The sequence below is a fragment of the Littorina saxatilis genome, linkage group LG15, assembly GCF_037325665.1.
Source record: "Littorina saxatilis isolate snail1 linkage group LG15, US_GU_Lsax_2.0, whole genome shotgun sequence".
In the NCBI taxonomy this organism is placed as follows: domain Eukaryota; kingdom Metazoa; phylum Mollusca; class Gastropoda; order Littorinimorpha; family Littorinidae; genus Littorina; species Littorina saxatilis.
In genome coordinates this window covers 24,809,460-24,826,370 of record NC_090259.1, presented here as the reverse complement: position 1 = coordinate 24,826,370, position 16,911 = coordinate 24,809,460, and the positions used below count along the sequence as shown (strand labels likewise).

Here is a 16,911-nt window from a genome sequence, read left to right as displayed (position 1 = left end):
AATCTCGTACGCGAAAATGAGATGCGGGCGAAGGGATAATGCCAATATATACGTGATCTCGCGCAAACAAATTAATGTCGCGCTACCCTCCCTCCACCCCTTCCACCACCAAGACTAACAGGGGACAGTGGAGTAAAAGTTGCGTACACCTGGCGTGGGCAGTAAATTGCTCGTGTTAGGGTGGAATCATTTATTCGTTATTTATTCGTCAGGGGAGTAACATTTTCGACCGAAATGTGACTCGGAACACACCTGTCGTGGGGAGTAATTTTCTCGTGTTATGGGGGAGTAAGTTTTTCGTGAGGGGAGTACAATTTTCGTACGACATTTTTACTCCGGAGTAAAAATCTCGTGGGAGTAATGTTCTCGTGTTACACCGGCCCGGATTCGAACCATGCAGCGACCTTTCGATCACACCTTCCACAACCACATTCCTCCCTTTATCCCCTACCGTGAATGATCGTACGCTGATCTAATCCTATTAGGCCTAACCCTTTTTGTTAATCCTAACATGGGACACAACTTTTACTTTGCGGAAACTCAGGTTTGTATATTCCATAGGAAGTGTACGAAATGTTGGGTACAATAAAAATTGTCCTCAAGCAATGTTAATGGAAAATTTCACATGGCCCCTAAGCGTTTATAAGTCAAGGGTGCTGCCTAGCTGTTTAAACTTTCTTTGAGCATTGGACAACATTGCTTTAATGAGTAGACATTGTGTGTGTCGATAAACATATCAGACTTATTGGATTAATTTCTTTTTTCTTTTTCAGTTTCCCCATCGTTGTTAAATTCGCACAAGTAAATCTGGACACTTCTACTTTGGCGACCGATGTTCATCCGCCGAAAAAACGCAAAACGCACGTGCAAACCGTGACGTGATTAATAAAATGCACGTGCAATCCACAGTAAGATGGCCTTCGTGAACTGTAATCAAAGCAATCAATTGCGTTTGATATTAGGCCTGTGACACACAAGTGACAAGTGCATTGTTAGCCTACTATCTTTTGGATTAGAGTACATACATATGTATTAATACCATTGTTTACACCAAGGCATGTGTTACAAGGCTTTTTGTACTGCTTGTTCATGATATACAGGTTAACATGTGTGACATCATAAGTATATATGAACATGTTACTTTTTTTGTGCGTCACACGATGTATCAATTGAGCATGTGCCTGATGAGACGAGTGATGACAATGTTTCAATGGAAACATGCAAATATGCTGTGTGTGTGTGTTTGCGTGTGTTTACACTAGTCTGTCAGCATGGGTGTGAAAATAAAGGCTGATAAGGTAAATAAGTTAATTTAATGTATCAGATACTGACACTTCTCTCTCTTTCACACACACACACACACCATCACACACACACACACACACACACACACGTCAGCATGGGTGTGAAAATGAAGGCTGATAAGGTAAATAAGTTAATTTAATGTATCAGATACTGACACTTCTCTCTCTTTCACACACACACACACACACACACACACACACACAGACACAGACACAGACACACACACACACACAGAGGAGAAAAGAAAGACAGGCACACATGATCACGTTTACAAATACTTTATTAAATCAAAGTAAATGATAAACATACATGTACACATACCACGTGATCATGAAGAGACAGATATGCATCAAAATGCAATATGAAAACATTATCAGTCAGCAGAGAAGTAAAGGAAGAAATACAAAATCCTTAGTCTTATACACAGCAATCTCAAATGTTCAACTAAGGATATTGATTATGTGTTTGCAGTACAAAAATATTCTGCTAACCATTAAAACTTCAAATCCTTTGTGATCATCGAATTTAAAAATAAAGGAAGAAAATTAAGTCCACCGCACTCTCATTTTTGGAGAGAAAAAAAGAGTGACAATTGAATGAAACAGAACTAATCGTTATGATCACAGGTGTATGACCTAATAAAAAGATTGCGCCCTACAATGCCAAAGATCTTAAAAAACATACTGGAATTCATGATTTTACCATACAAAGACAAAGCACAATGTAAAGAAACCAGTTTGACAGTACATCTACAGCAGAAGTAGAAATGTAAAAAGTGTACCATAACAATCATGAAAGCAAAAAGAGTAGGCATGCAAAATACAGATATTCATGTACACCCTGAAATAAGGTGCATGTAAAATACTTCAGCAAACAAAAAACAACCAGAACAAACAAACAAAATCATGACTTAGCATGCAAGAAACCAAAGACAAACTGAACAGAATTAAGGCAACTAGTAAATTCTTATCTTCAACTCTGTGTGCACATTTGAGGCTCAGACACAATGAAAATACTTGCAGGCATAAAAACGTGTGATATTAGCAAATAGTCTAGTTTGAGATGCTCAGTTTCAAACAATATAAACTAAACAGAAAGTATACAACAAATCAAAAGCTGGATATACGTACATGCATGAGTGTAAAGGATACCAGAATTGTAACCTGAATACAAAAACATCGAAGCAACAGATCAATTAACCGACAAAACCAAACAAATCACACAAGTCTAAAATGTGCACCACTATGTAAAAACATGTAAACTTTCAAAGCACAATCATCTATGGTGTGCACTAATACAAGCATCTAATTTACTAGATGCTACCTGAATCACATACAAAACATACCAATTACTGTAGTAAAATGCCTGTTCAATAAAAGAAAGCAAAAACTAGGGACACCAACTAACAAAGACACAATAATTACAATCACTTCAGCCGTTTCCTTCTCATGAAAACATCTTGGCTCACCAAATTCTCCGATCTGACCATGGGATAAGACCTGATCCCTCCACTTGGTCACATGCCAAGCATCAACACCCCGACAGCTTGCTGCGGTGAGTTGGAATTTTATGAATTATTTTCTTATAAAGCCACTAATGGCTTTAGCAAAAATAATTCATAAACAAGAAGGGCAAAGCCCATACGACTCACATGCTTTACACATTTTTCCTACCAAAATACATGTGACCTTGACCCAAGGTCAAGGTCATGCAACACAAAGCTGTTAATTCAAGACATAGGAAGTACAATGGTGCTTATTGGCTCTTTCTACCATGAGATATGGTCACTTTTAGTGGTTCACTACCTTATTTTGGTCACATTTCATTAGGGTCAAAGTGACCTTGACCTTGATCATATGTGACCAAATGTGTCTCATGATGAAAGCATAACATGTGCCCCACATAATTTTTAAGTTTGAAACAGTTATCTTCCATAGTTCAGGGTCAAGGTCACTTCAAAATATGTATACAATCCAACTTTGAAGAGCTCCTGTGACCTTGACCTTGAAGCAAGGTAAACCAAACTGGTATCAAAAGATGGGGCTTACTTTGCCCTATATATCATATATAGGTGAGGTATTCAATCTCAAAAACTTCAGAGAAAATGGGAAAAATGTGAAAAATAGCTGTTTTTTAGGCAACATTTATGGCCCCTGCGACCTTGACCTTGAAGCAAGGTCAAGATGCTAAGTATGTTTTTGGGGGCCTTGTCATCATACACCATCTTGCCAAATTTGGTACTGATAGACTGAATAGTGTCCAAGAAATATCCAACGTTAAAGTTTTCCGGACGGCCGGACGGACGGACGACTCGGGTGAGTACATAGACTCACTTTTGCTTCGCATGTGAGTCAAAAAAGACCACTGTGCACTAAGGGAGCACCCTGGCTGTTCATTTTTGGTATGTGACCAAGTGGAGGGATGATCTTCCCATGTAAAGGCCTGGTCGGATCTGAGATGGTCAGACAAACTTTTACATGGGAAGGAGTGTGCCTTTAAACTCCGTCAAAATTTACAACTCTAAATTTGGGACACAATCAATGCTGCAGAAAGTTTATCACACAAAACAGGAGATGACAATGGAGAAAGCATGGAAAGCAATAGCTTAGTGCACATGCTGTTAAAGGACGTACAAGAAAAACGGTATTTAATTATTCTTTGGTTCAAGAGGAAAAGAATAGAGTTATAAAATAAATACTCAAATAACAATAGAACAAGTTTAACAACTGGCCTCAGACTGTAATTGTCCTCAAAATTAACAAAGTTTGGAGTAGTTATTCATGAATTGATCACAAATGGTTTAGTCAAACATAATACTATTGTTTTGGAAGAGGGAAAGAAAGAGAGGAATAGAGAGAGAGAGAGAGAGAGAGAGAGAGAGAGAGAGAGAGAGAGAGAGAGAGAGAGAGAGAGAGAGAAAGAGAGAGAGAGAGAGAGAAAGAGAGAGAGAGAATGAGAGAGAGAGAAAGAGAAAGAGAGAGAGAGAGAGAAAGAGAGAGAGAGAGAGAAAGAGAGAAAGAGAAAGAGAGAGAGAAAGAGAGAGAGAGAGGGATCAAGGATTGTATACACAGAAATGTACAAAAGGAGTTTTTTCTCTCTTAAAAAACAATAAATTAATCCTCTACATTGAATATCTCCTTTTGAATAAAAACGCATGTACAAACCTAAGAAAGCGAACACATGAACTGATCTGGTGCTAGAAATAATAGTTTCTTCCTTTTTTATATCACAGCAACCCCCCCCCCCCCTCCTCTGGGACACACTCACAACCACCCGCCCCCCTCCACACCTGTTTCTCAACTCTTCATTCTCAAATTCAGAATTGTTTTCTGATATGAAGTAACTGGGGTGACAAGTTTCTTTTCAATATAATTTAATGTGCATCACTCAGATCCAGGAATGTGTGATTCATATTTGTTGCTTGTGAGTTATTTGTGTGTTTTCAAGTTTGAGGTTTTCAGAATTTTGCAATGTCATTAAATTCTTCTTGTCTTGAATAGTACCTTACCAGGTAAAAGGAGAAAAGATGACGACTCCAAAAGTGCATGCAGCTATTCAACAATAAACGGTAAGTTCTTTGTTACAAATCTTTGATACTGATCGATAGAATAAAAATGTTTCTCTTCCCTTCCAGATTTAATCTTGGCTGCTTTGAGCACATATCGTATCAAATAATAAAAAAAATATCATGATAAACTACATAAACACCGCTCATGAGGTACACAAAGAAGGCTGCAAGATTTGATAATAAAATTCAAATATTCAGTCAACATATATAAAGCACTTTAAATAAAACTTAAAACGCTATGAAAAAGCAGATGTTTGAGAGATATTTGTGAACTTCTGAGACAAAATGCAACAAAACAAACATGTTTTCTGTAAACAATACAGTATTTTGTTCAATGAGGCTCACAATCTGCCATTTTTCTTTGAGCCCCATGGTCACTCCAAATGTTTCTGAACTTAATTCGTTCTACATGAAAAATGTCAAACTGAAAAAAAGCCCAAAAAACCCAGTGAGCAAACTGAGGAACAAAAGCCAGAAATTGAGTCACTTTACTTTTTCTTTTTCATACCATAGGATTTGCATTCATTCCTGATGGTTGTATTTGTTGGACTGAAGAATACATGTGCATTTGAGATGCATTTTATTGATACAGTATATTCACTTCAAAGTGTCAAAAAGAACTCAATATACATCTGAAGTACCCTAGTTCCACCAAAAGTACCCAAACTTGGCTATGTATAAAAACTTCTTCAGAATCAACAGAACAACCAAACTTATAAATGCAAAATTATAGAGAGAAAAAAAAAGAAAGAAAGAAAGAAAGCAAGAAAAAAAGAAAGAAAGACAAAGGCAAACAAAACTGGGAAACAATCAATAAATAAGTTAAAAAAAACAACAACTAGAATCAACAAGAAAAGAAAAACAAGTCGCGTAAGGCGAAAATACAACATTTAGTCAAGCTCAGTCGAACTCACAGAATGAAACTGAACGCATTGCATTTTTTCCGCAAGACCGTACACTCGTAGCATCGTCTGTCCACCGCTCATGGCAAAGGCAGTGAAATTAACAATCCAGAAAAGCGCGGTAGCGGTTGCGCTGAGGAGGATAGCAGGCTTTTCTATATCTCTATTCTTTTTAACTCTCTGAACGTGTTTTTAATCCAAAAATATCATATCTATATGTTTTTGGAATCAGGAACCGACAAGGAATAAGATGAAATTGTTTTTAAATCGATTTCGGAAATTTAATTTTAATCATAATTTTTATATTTTTAATTTTCAGAGCTTGTTTTTAATCCGAATATAACATATTTATATGTTTTTGGAATCAGAAAATGATGAAGAATACGATAAACGTAATTTTGAATCGTTTTATAAAAAAAATAATTTTATTTGCAATTTTCAGATTTTTAATGACCAAAGTCATCAATTAATTTTTAAGCCTCCAAGCTCAAATGCAATACCAAAGTCCTGCCTTCGTCGAAGATTGCTTGGCCAAATTTTCAATCAATTTTATTGAAAAGTGAGGGTGTGACTTTTACAAAATGCCGGATATGACGTTATCGAAGACATGTATAAAAAAAATGAAAAAAACGTCTGGGGATATCATACCCAGGAACTCTCATGAAAAATGTCATAAAGATCGGTCCAGTAGTTTACTCTGAATCGCTCTACACACACACACACACATACACCACGACCCTCGTCTCGATTCCCCCCTCTACGTTAAAACATTTAGTCAAAACTTGACTAAATGTAAAAATACTCAGTGTATATTGTAAACCAGCCGTTTTGTAAACTGCTACAGATTCTACCTGAAAGGAGGGAAAAATTCAGTAAACATTAAAACCCGTCACTTGCAGTCCCAAAATAAAGTGCAACAATTAACATACTAGTCACTTTAATTTGATCATGAATAACTGTCAAATGTAATCTGAACCTTTAGAACTGACCAGTTGACAATCTTTTTTGGTGTCCGGGGTCAAGCTCATCTCAAAATATTTTGCAAATATTGCATTTTTTCAGGTGCCACACACATTTAGTCAAATCATTGCGCAAAATAAGTTTTGTTTTGAGTCAACTAGTCTACACAGATAACAAAGTCAGAAAAATGTTGCGTATATATTGCATTTTTAGGTGCCATACACATTTCGCAAAATAGGTCTTGTTTTGTGTTGAGAGTCAGCTTGACCCAAACAAAATTTAACATAAAAACTGATAAATTAACAAAACAGTTTAACACTACAACAATGAATCCTTCATCTACTTCATGAAGCTCTTCATCAGTTCCATGGGCAGAGGGAAGATGATGGTGGAGTTCTTCTCGGCAGAGATGGAGTTGAGGGTCTGCAGGTAACGCAGCTGAAGAGCAGCGGGCGACTCCACCATAATGTCAGCAGCCTCCTTCAGGGCGCGTGATGCCTTCTGTTCTCCCTCGGCTGCAATCACCTAGAAAAACCGAGAGAAATCAGGTGTTGTGAGGATCAGAAACCACAGAGAAAAAGCCTGACCACCTGCACACAACTTAACCATAAAGAGAAACCTGGCTTGGATGCAAGAATCCCAAACTTGGTTTCATCAAATTTCAAATTCGTCTAGGGGAAGGTCAAATTTAATCTTAACATGTAGCAGATGTAGTCCCACAAGAAATTGCCTTGAGTAAAGTTTCAGTTAGAAGCTGTTCTGAATTTAATTTTCCAAAGCAACCAGATTTGACTAAGGCCAAAAAAAAAAATAGGTGTGGTTACGGTAACATAGCCAAAAAAAATAGGGTAGGTAGGTAGGCAATCACTTTTTTTTTTTTAACTTTTTTTTTCTAATGTGTACAAATGAAACCTACTTGACAGGGAAATAAGTGTGCGACTCGGGCGCTTTCGCTTTCATTGCGTTTTTTGCACTCGTTTTTTTTTGTTGTTTTTTTTGTTTTGACAAATGTAATAAAAAGTTATAGGATCGGCCCCTAAAAATAGGGTAGGTCGGGTTACCGTAACCACACCTATTTTTTTTTTAGGCCTAAGACTTGGGGTATCTATTCTCAGAACACACGGAATGAAGAGCTTGTGTACTGGTTTGAACAAGGATAATAATGTTTGATGAGAGCAATATTTTTTGGTTGCAGTGGAACCAACTTCCCTTTTAGGGCCCCTGTTTAAAGACATACACCCCCCCCCTCCCCCCCCAGCAACTTTAAAGGTCCTTTTTTTTTTCCCCCCAAGTATAGATTTTTGGTTCATTAGATGTCTGTAAATTTACGTCCGTGTTACAGTATAAATAAAACGACCTCATTTTCAAGACTTTTCAGGGGGGAGGATTTTCTCAAATTGCATAAAATTTGTTTGCAAGTGAAAAATAATGCAGCAAAAAACCGGCACAGTTGCAGGCTACTCTCACTATTCTACAAAATCAATACAGAACATGACAAATCGTTCACTCTACAAATACATTAGTCTTCTCGTTATATAGCCCCCCTACTCAAATACAAACAGTAACCATGGTCACAGCGAACTAATGCAAGCAAACCAATCTCCAAATGCCAGCACTGCAGTGAAGTGACCATTTCAGGAACAGTTGAATAGTTGCCAGAATAGGTAATCAATACAAAAAATCACCCCATTCCATCGGACTAACCAATGAGAAAGAACTTTGTATAATGAACACCTGACGTACCCGGCTAGCTTCCTAGGCTATGAGAATTCTTTTCCTAATTGGAAAAGCAAGAAGTGTGACGTATGCCTTTTTCTTCTTGTCGATCTGTCTTTCTTTTTGTTTCCCTGTTTCCTTTGTTTTCTTTTATTTTGTTCTTCCATCATGTGCTTGAAATTTGAATAACCTTCAGGAGACAATTTTTGTTTATTTGAAAAAGTCGTTACTGATAAATTGAAAAAACTCTGCTTAATTGGCAGCAATAAATTCAAGCAACAAAATAAGATGACTGCAACTATGCATTAAAAGCAAGTGTCCCCCACCCCCTTACTTTTGTTGTACTGAATACCTCAAACTGTACAGCTTCATTTTTATCTTTAAATTTTTTTTTTAAGCTTAATATGTGACCCTCCACCACGGAATGAGTCGCATGTCACCTTTGCATGATTTTCATATTTTTTACATTTTCCTAAAGAGTTTTTTATGCTCTATCCAGTGGTGAAAACCGTTTTAGAAACGAGCAAAAACTGTTTGAGTTATAAGCCTGTGACTAAGGTGACCCCCACACTGTTACAAGACACTCCCCGAACTTATATTAAGCCTAAGCGCAGAACCGCGCGAGGTGACATGCGACTCATTTCATGGTGGAGGGTCACATATAGCTTAATTACGGGCGGGGATGTAGCTCAGTCGGTAGCGTGCTGGATTTGTATCCAGTTGGCCGCTGTCAGCGTGAGTTCGTCCCCACGTTCGGCGAGAGATTTATTTCTCAGAGTCAACTTTGTGTGCAGACTCTCCTCGGTGTCCGAACACCCCCCGTGTGTACACGCAAGCACAAGACCAAGTGCGCACGAAAAAGATCCTGTAATCCATGTCAGAGTTCGGTGGGTTATAGAAACACGAAAATACCCAGCATGCTTCCTCCGAAAACGGCGTATGGCTGCCTAAATGGCGGGGTAAAAAACGGTCATACACGTAAAATTCCACTCGTGCAAAAAACACGAGTGTACGTGGGAGTTTCAGCCCACGAACGCAGAAGAAGAAGAAGAAGAAGCTTAATTACAGTGAAACCCCTTGAAATTTCATTTCTTCCTTCTTTTTGAGACCTCACTTTTCTCAGACTTTTTGAGACCTCACTTTTCTCAGACTTTTTGAGACCTCACTTTTCTCAGACTTTTTGAGACCTCACTTTTCTCAGACTTATTGAGACCTCACTTTTCTCAGACTTATTGAGACCTCACTTTTCTCAGACTTATTGAGACCTCACTTTTCTCAGACTTATTGAGACCTCACTTTTCTCAGACTTTTTGAGACCTCACTTTTCTCAGACTTTTTGAGACCTCACTTTTCTCAGACTTATTGAGACCTCACTTTTCTCAGACTTTTTGAGACCTCACTTTTCTCAGACTTATTGAGACCTCACTTTTCTCAGACTTATTGAGACCTCACTTTTCTCAGACTTATTGAGACCTCACTTTTCTCAGACTTATTGAGACCTCACTTTTCTCAGACTTTTTGAGACCTCACTTTTCTCAGACTTTTCGAGGTCTTAAAAGAGGAGTTCCATTGTATAGTCAACAGCTAACAACCACTTCATTCTTGACACAAATTTTATAGAAAAAGAAAAGTGGCATTTTGCTTGTTTGCGTCAGCGATACAAAACTAAACTGAGTCACCCACAAGATTACAAATTTCATGGTCAAAGTTTGACCTTTAACAGAATATTACACATTTAATGCATAACAGAATAACACATTAAATGAATAAGTTCATGGTCAAATATTTGACTTATACTTGAAAAGTTTCAGCTGCGGAATTTTGTGATGCAATCAACGGGCATTAAAGAAGTGCAAACAGTTATTGAACTGGAACACACAACTCTGGCTGATGAAAAGCTCTGCCGCTCCCATAAAGAGCAATATTAATATGCAGTTACGGCAGCACAAATGTGAAACTTGGATGGTATTTACACTGCTAATGCACCTTTCAATGGAAAATATTATCAAGCCACTGTGAAAGAAACGATTCCCATGTGAAAACTAACACAGGAAAACCAATAGCCAATGTGATTACACATAATTTGTGTGTGTTCTTTTATGCGACAGGTTTCTCGTACATCAAATGTGTCAACATACAAATACAACACGGCCAACATGACAAAATATGGCACATGCGGGCTGGAACTTTTCTGCATAATGAATGCTTTCTGATTTGTTACTGTACTTTTTGTTTTTCACCTTCTTTTCACTTTTAGCCACCCCCTCAAAACAAAACAAAAAACCCAACAGTCAACAACAACAACAAACCAAAACAAACATATCAAATTAAAAATAACAGATATTTCACAGATATCATGGTCAGAAGGAAAAGAAGGCAGACACTAGTAGCTCACATAAATACAATCTCCCCTCCCCTCAAACACACACACAATCTCTCTCTCTCTCTCACACACACAAACTACCCTCTCTCTCCCCCTCTCTCTCACACACACAATGTCTCTTTGACTTACAGACATTCTCTCACATACACCCCCCCCCCCCCCCCCCCCCATCTCAACACTCAGTCTCCAACAACCTAACACCTCACACACGACTCAAGGGAAACAACCACGCTCTCAGCACAATATTACAGGAGCAAGGACAGACAACTCTTTCACCGACCTTTGCCCTGGCCTCTCTGGAAGCTTCGGCCTCTGCGGCCATAGCCCTCTGTAGTTGAATGGGCAGTCTCACGTCCTTGCTAGAAGCAAAATCAATCACACTTGTAATCAGCAGCCATTCATTACGGATACATCAAGCTAGTTATTTGGAGGGTGTAATATTTGCCAGGGGTTGAGTTTGGTTGGGTTGGTGCAAGGAGTGGGTTATTTATTATACGTATATTAGTAATTTACATTATATTTGAGGTGTTATGCTTGCAGAGTGTGTGTGTAGTGTGTTTTTGTGTGCATGGACGATGATGTGCATGCTTTTGCATGTGTTCTTGCATGCATAAATGTGTGTGCATGTGTGTGTGTGTGTGTGTGTGTGTGTGTATGTGTGTGTGTGTGTGTGTGTTTGTGTGTGTGTTATTTGTGCTCTACATTATTTTCACACTCCATCGTTCTGTGGTCTATTAGAAGAGAACTCTGATTTTGGAACAAGAAAACATTTGAGAAACAACAATTAAAGTCTTGTATATATACCTGTCCAATAAAGATTTTTTTTGCAAAATCTGAAAGCGCTTGCCCAGTCTAACCAATTATGCCAGTCCCATTCAAAACAATTATCAAAATTCTACACAGGTTCCACTCACATTTCAACTCGTTCCACTTTGATTCCCCACCTATCTGTGGCATCATCAAGTGCAGTCTGAAAAACAAAGCCATCACAGATGAGCAACCATCGACAACAGTTCTCATCCATCGACAACTGCTCTCATCCAGTCATATCTGAACCTGATAGCAAATCAAATTCGCAAAACTGGAAAAATTTCTTCAAACACACACATGTGCACACACACACACACACACACACACATGTGCACACACACACACACACACACATTCTTTCTCTCCCTTCTTCCTTCTTCCAAGACAAAACACACGCTGGTACAGCAGCAAAATCTCCCAATCAAAGAAAGCAAACAAAACAAAATATCCGATCACCATGCATACACTACTTTATGCTAAAGGCCCCACTGAAACAATATTTGAACAGAATATTACACTGTCAAAGTAAATCATCCAATTTCAACGCAAGGGAGGAATCCCATATTCACAACACTGTCCCGGCCATTGATCTGAAATGTTTGCATGACATTTCCCCAGATATACAGTGGAACCCCCCTTTAAAGACACCCCCCCCCCCCCCCAATTTTAGACTTCTTCCATTTAAAGACCCTGAGTGTTTCCTTAGACTTTTTGTTCATAACCTATGTAAATTTACCCCAATTTAAGACTCCCTCCTTTCTAAGACCTGAATTTCTCAGATTTTTTTTTTAGGTCTAAAAGGGGAGGTTCCACTGTATTTGATGTTCATGTTTAGTTATCTTCGGTGTGTGATTAATTAATGCATTAAATTGCTTCCATTCTGTCAGCACAGAACTCATAAACTAGGAAGCAGAGAGGATGGCGTCAAAGCATCATCTCCTCATTCACACACACGCTCAAAGGTATATATATATGTCAAACCAATTATCTACCCTGGACAGATTGTTTTGTTTTGCTACCTTGCGTATTTCGCGTGCTATGCTATTCCTGCTGATGCAGGTGTCGATCGCAAGAGCGGTCAAAAACGGGACTTTTTGCATCATTTTTTTAGGGGTATCATGACAAAAAAAGTCTGCACTTTAGCAATGACTTGGTGGATTGCTTTGAAACTTTCAGAATATTTTACCAACATACTCGAGATACTTCGAGCGAAATGATATGCTGTAGGTTTGCAGGGCCTAGCATTGGTAAAAATGTTTTCGGCTTACTAGGCCGGGGTTCAGCGGACGCATAGTGCATTTTACAGTCTAATCTGCCTTTGCGACTATACCGGCTGCAGAAAACATTGCGATGATAACCTAAAAAGGTTCCTGCAATGTATCGTATCCTGATCCTGATCCTGAAACAACCACTATGAAGGATCACAGACGAGTTTTTCTTCTATATAATAATTGACCTTTCCATAGCAGCCACTTGTCTACAAAGACCACTTTTGGTCGGTTCCTTGGGTGGTCGTTAATTATAGACAGGTCTGACGGCAGCATTTTAAAATTAAATCTGTGGTCATTCGTGGCAAGGGAAATCATTAATTTTTATAGGAACCATTTGAGAATACTTTGCTTATTTGGCGTTTCAGTGTATGCTGCACCTCAATCACCGCACTGGAAGTCAGCATAAAATTAATATGCGTTTTAGCAAACAAAACTGGACCCTCGCTTCGATCGGCATGGAAAAGGCAGGTTAATTTCCCTTGAAATGCATGCACCACTATATGCATAGACAAGGGGTCACAAGACTTGTGCCAAACATACTTTGAAGATTTGGGACAAAGAAAAGTCATAGAAAATAGTTTCAGATGCATAGAAAGTTGATCCCTGTGATTTGAGAATTCATTAACTTTCTGTTCATTCATTTAATTTCATACTTTCCCTCTACCCAGGTATGTGCGTGTTTAGGTGTACTCAGCTACCAGCACTTAGAGGCGACTCGGGGGTAGGACATAGATACCATATGATATATCACATAAAGTCGTCCAGCTAGTGATCGTTTGGTCAGGATTTAAACCCGATACCCGAGGATCATAATTAAGTCCAGAGCTTTACCAGTTGAGCTACCGGATAGTCCTTTGTACTGGAAACTCGCATTCTCCCAGTAAGGTAATACATTGTACTGCGTTGCAAGCCCCTGGAGCAAATTTTTGATTAGTGCTTTTGTGAACAAGAAACAATTGACAAGTGGCTCTATCCCATCTCCCCCCTTTCCCCGTCGCGATACAACCTTCGTGGTTGAAAACGACGTTAAACACCAAATAAAGAAAGAAGCTACCGGATTACCTCAAAATAATGAGTGATGAGAGAAAAGATGGCTAGTTAGTGTTTAAAAGGACTTTTTTGTGTGTGCATCGATCCGTCATCTCTTTGACACAAAAAACATTCCGATGAGCAGTCCAAACATTAACGGGGCCTGGTAGCTCAGTTGGTAGAGCACTGGACTCGTGATCAGAAGGTCGCAGGTTCGAATTCGGGCCGGGACGGACACGGGTCAACTTTATGTGCAGACCCAGAGACGGAAGCCATGTCCCACCCCCGTGTCACCACAATGGCACGTAAAAGACCTCGGTCATTCTGCCATAAGTGCAGGTGGCCGAATACACCTCAACACGCAGACACCTGGGTGGCGCAACTCCGTTGCTGCTAGCTTTCCACTGGGAGGAATGGGACAATAGAGTAATGAAAATAAAAATGAAAATGAAAAGAAAATTACCTGCATGGACTCGCTGATCTGGTCACGGTCGGAGAGAATCTCTCCCAGGTTTTTGGTGCCCAGGACATTGCGCAGCGTAGTTTGAGCCAGCAGTTGTGTGGAGTGGGCAGCATTAGCTACGTTGGCCACGGACACCGTGGGGTTGTAGATGCGATAGTAGACTACGGCATCCACCGACACTGTCACACTGTCCCGTGTCAACACCTGTGTGCAAAGAAAGCGTGCAGTGAAAGAATGTGTTAAGTTTAACATTTAAAAAAACAAAAAAAGAAAGGTGTGCATGTTGTTGGAACGTTTAATTATTGACAAAACAAAACGTTACGTTCACAGATATATCAACCCAGCGGTCTTTTACGCGCACAGACAAACACTAGACAACATTTATCTGACAAAATGTTCAGCAGCTTGCAGGGAATTAGACACAAGCGAGTGTTAAGTTTAAAACAAAACTTAATCAATGTATCATTTTCAATGAAACTTAAGCGTCCTTGTTTGCTCGATCAAACCAAAAATGAACACATTTTTACTGTACATGTGTGCATAATCAACAAATTGGTGATTTACAAAGTGAGGGAAATTAAGATGTCCAAAATGGGAATTAAGATTTCGAAATGTAGACAATGTTTTTTAAGTAAAACAAATTTTCAATAAATCTGCTAAACTGTGATCGAGATTTCATTCTTCCTAAGGCCTAAAAAAAAAATAGGTGTGGTTACCCGACCTACCCTATTTTTAGGGGCCGACCCTATAACTTTTTTTTACATTTGTCAAAAAAAAAACAGTGCAGAAAACGCAATGAAAGCGAAAGCGCTCGAGTCGCACACTTATTTCCCTGTAAAGTAGGTTTAATTTGTACACATTAGAAAAAAAAAGTAAAAAATTAAAAAAAAAGTGATTGCCTACCTTCCTACCCTATTTTTTTGTGGCTATGTTACCTAAACCACACCTATTTTTTTTTTTGGCCTAATCCGTATTCACAGCAACTCCAAATTCAAGAGTGAACAAACTGAAAGTGAGATGGACATTTGGGGTATAGGGATGAGGATCAAGGATCTGGAGGATATTTTTTTTAACCTCTTCTTCTTCGTTCATGGGCTTACACTCCCACGTTCACTCATGTTTTTAGCACAAGTGGATTTTTAAAGGCTGCCATATTCGTAGCGTTCATTAATTAATTAATTCATATTGTTTACATGTGCCAATAATGTTATAAAACTGTACCTAAGGGGATATAATAACGATTGGCTGTAGCTTTCGAACACAGAAAAAATTATTTCAGTATTGCAAAGTGGTGTTGATAGTGTCGAATGTAAACAGAACGTATACAGTCTCAAATGCCATCTTTGGTTTACGAAACGTCACGAAGTGATGTCAACGGTCTAAAAATAGCCCAAGTCCTGGAGAACTGTTGCTAAACAATGCAATAAAGAATTAATTATTTCTCGTAATTGGTAAGGACTTCAAACCTAAAACTTTGCAGGAAGCTTCTATATATATATACGACTAGTGTCTGTGTCTGTGTGTCTGTCTGTCTGTGTGTCTGTGCGCGATGCACGGCCAAAGTTCTCGATGGATCTGCTTCAAATTTGGTGGGCTTATTCAGAGAGACCCCGGACACAACCTCATCGATGAGATATTTCAACACGTGCTCTCAGCGCGCAGCGCTGAACCGATTTTGGTTCCACCTGAGCTACCCGGGCCCCCATACCGACACACCAAAGCCGCTAGACCACATCACAACGCCAAAGTTCTCGGTGGATCTTTTTCAAATTTGGACACCGTATTCAGCTACACCCCGGACACAACCTCATCGACTGAGATATTTCAACACGTGCTCTCAGCGCGCAGCGCTGAACCGATTTTGGTTTTTCTGTTCATTTCACCATTCCCAGTAACTCTTCCTTATCTTCTCCAGTGTTTTGCGTTTATCTCCCTTCCTTCGTGTGGCTTCAATCCATATTCCCGTTACTACGTTACTATTTTTAGAATGTCACTGCGCTGTCCAGAACGCTTCCCTTGCACCCGTAAGTTGTTCTTACTGTCAAAGTGAAAAGGTCGAATCAATTTATAGCCACGCGAAAAATACACTGTCACCTATCTCTATATATTTATAGATATAGATATACATATATATATACGGCTTCTCTGTGTGTGTGTGTGTTTGTGTGTGTGTGTGGGCAACACCTGTGGATTGTAGAGTTCTGTTTGTGATGTGGTCTGGCGGCATTGGTGTGTGTCTATATATGTTCAGGCCTTCCTTCCAGAAGCCATAACAGTTATTCTCAATCCCGTTTGAGTGGACTTCGGCTTCACATATGATTGTGGTGTTTCGGCACTCGGTTACATTTGGCGTCGTCGACAGCGATGGGACTCGACATGAGATATTTCAACACGTGCTCTCAGCGCGCAGCGCTGAACCGATTTGGGTTTTTCTCTTTATCTTCTCCAGTGTTTTCAGCGTTTATCTCCCTTCCTTCGTGTGGCGTCAATCCATATTCCCGTTA

At 39.2% G+C, this 16,911-nt stretch overlaps 1 protein-coding gene across 2 annotated transcripts in view; it reads right to left on the bottom strand.

The window, feature by feature from the left end:
* Positions 1-1,567: 1,567 nt before the first annotated feature.
* The window catches only part of LOC138948922 (band 7 protein AGAP004871-like), a 54,591-nt gene continuing 39,247 nt past the window's right edge, over positions 1,568-16,911 (bottom strand). For both annotated transcript variants that reach the window (XM_070320574.1, XM_070320575.1), the window contains exons 5-8: positions 14,408-14,611; positions 11,749-11,804; positions 11,115-11,193; positions 1,568-7,260 (exon numbers count right to left, since the gene is read on the bottom strand). In XM_070320574.1, the coding sequence (XP_070176675.1) occupies positions 7,075-7,260; positions 11,115-11,193; positions 11,749-11,804; positions 14,408-14,611 (525 nt within the window). In that variant the 3' untranslated portion in view covers positions 1,568-7,074. The remainder of the gene's footprint in view (positions 7,261-11,114; positions 11,194-11,748; positions 11,805-14,407; positions 14,612-16,911) is intronic.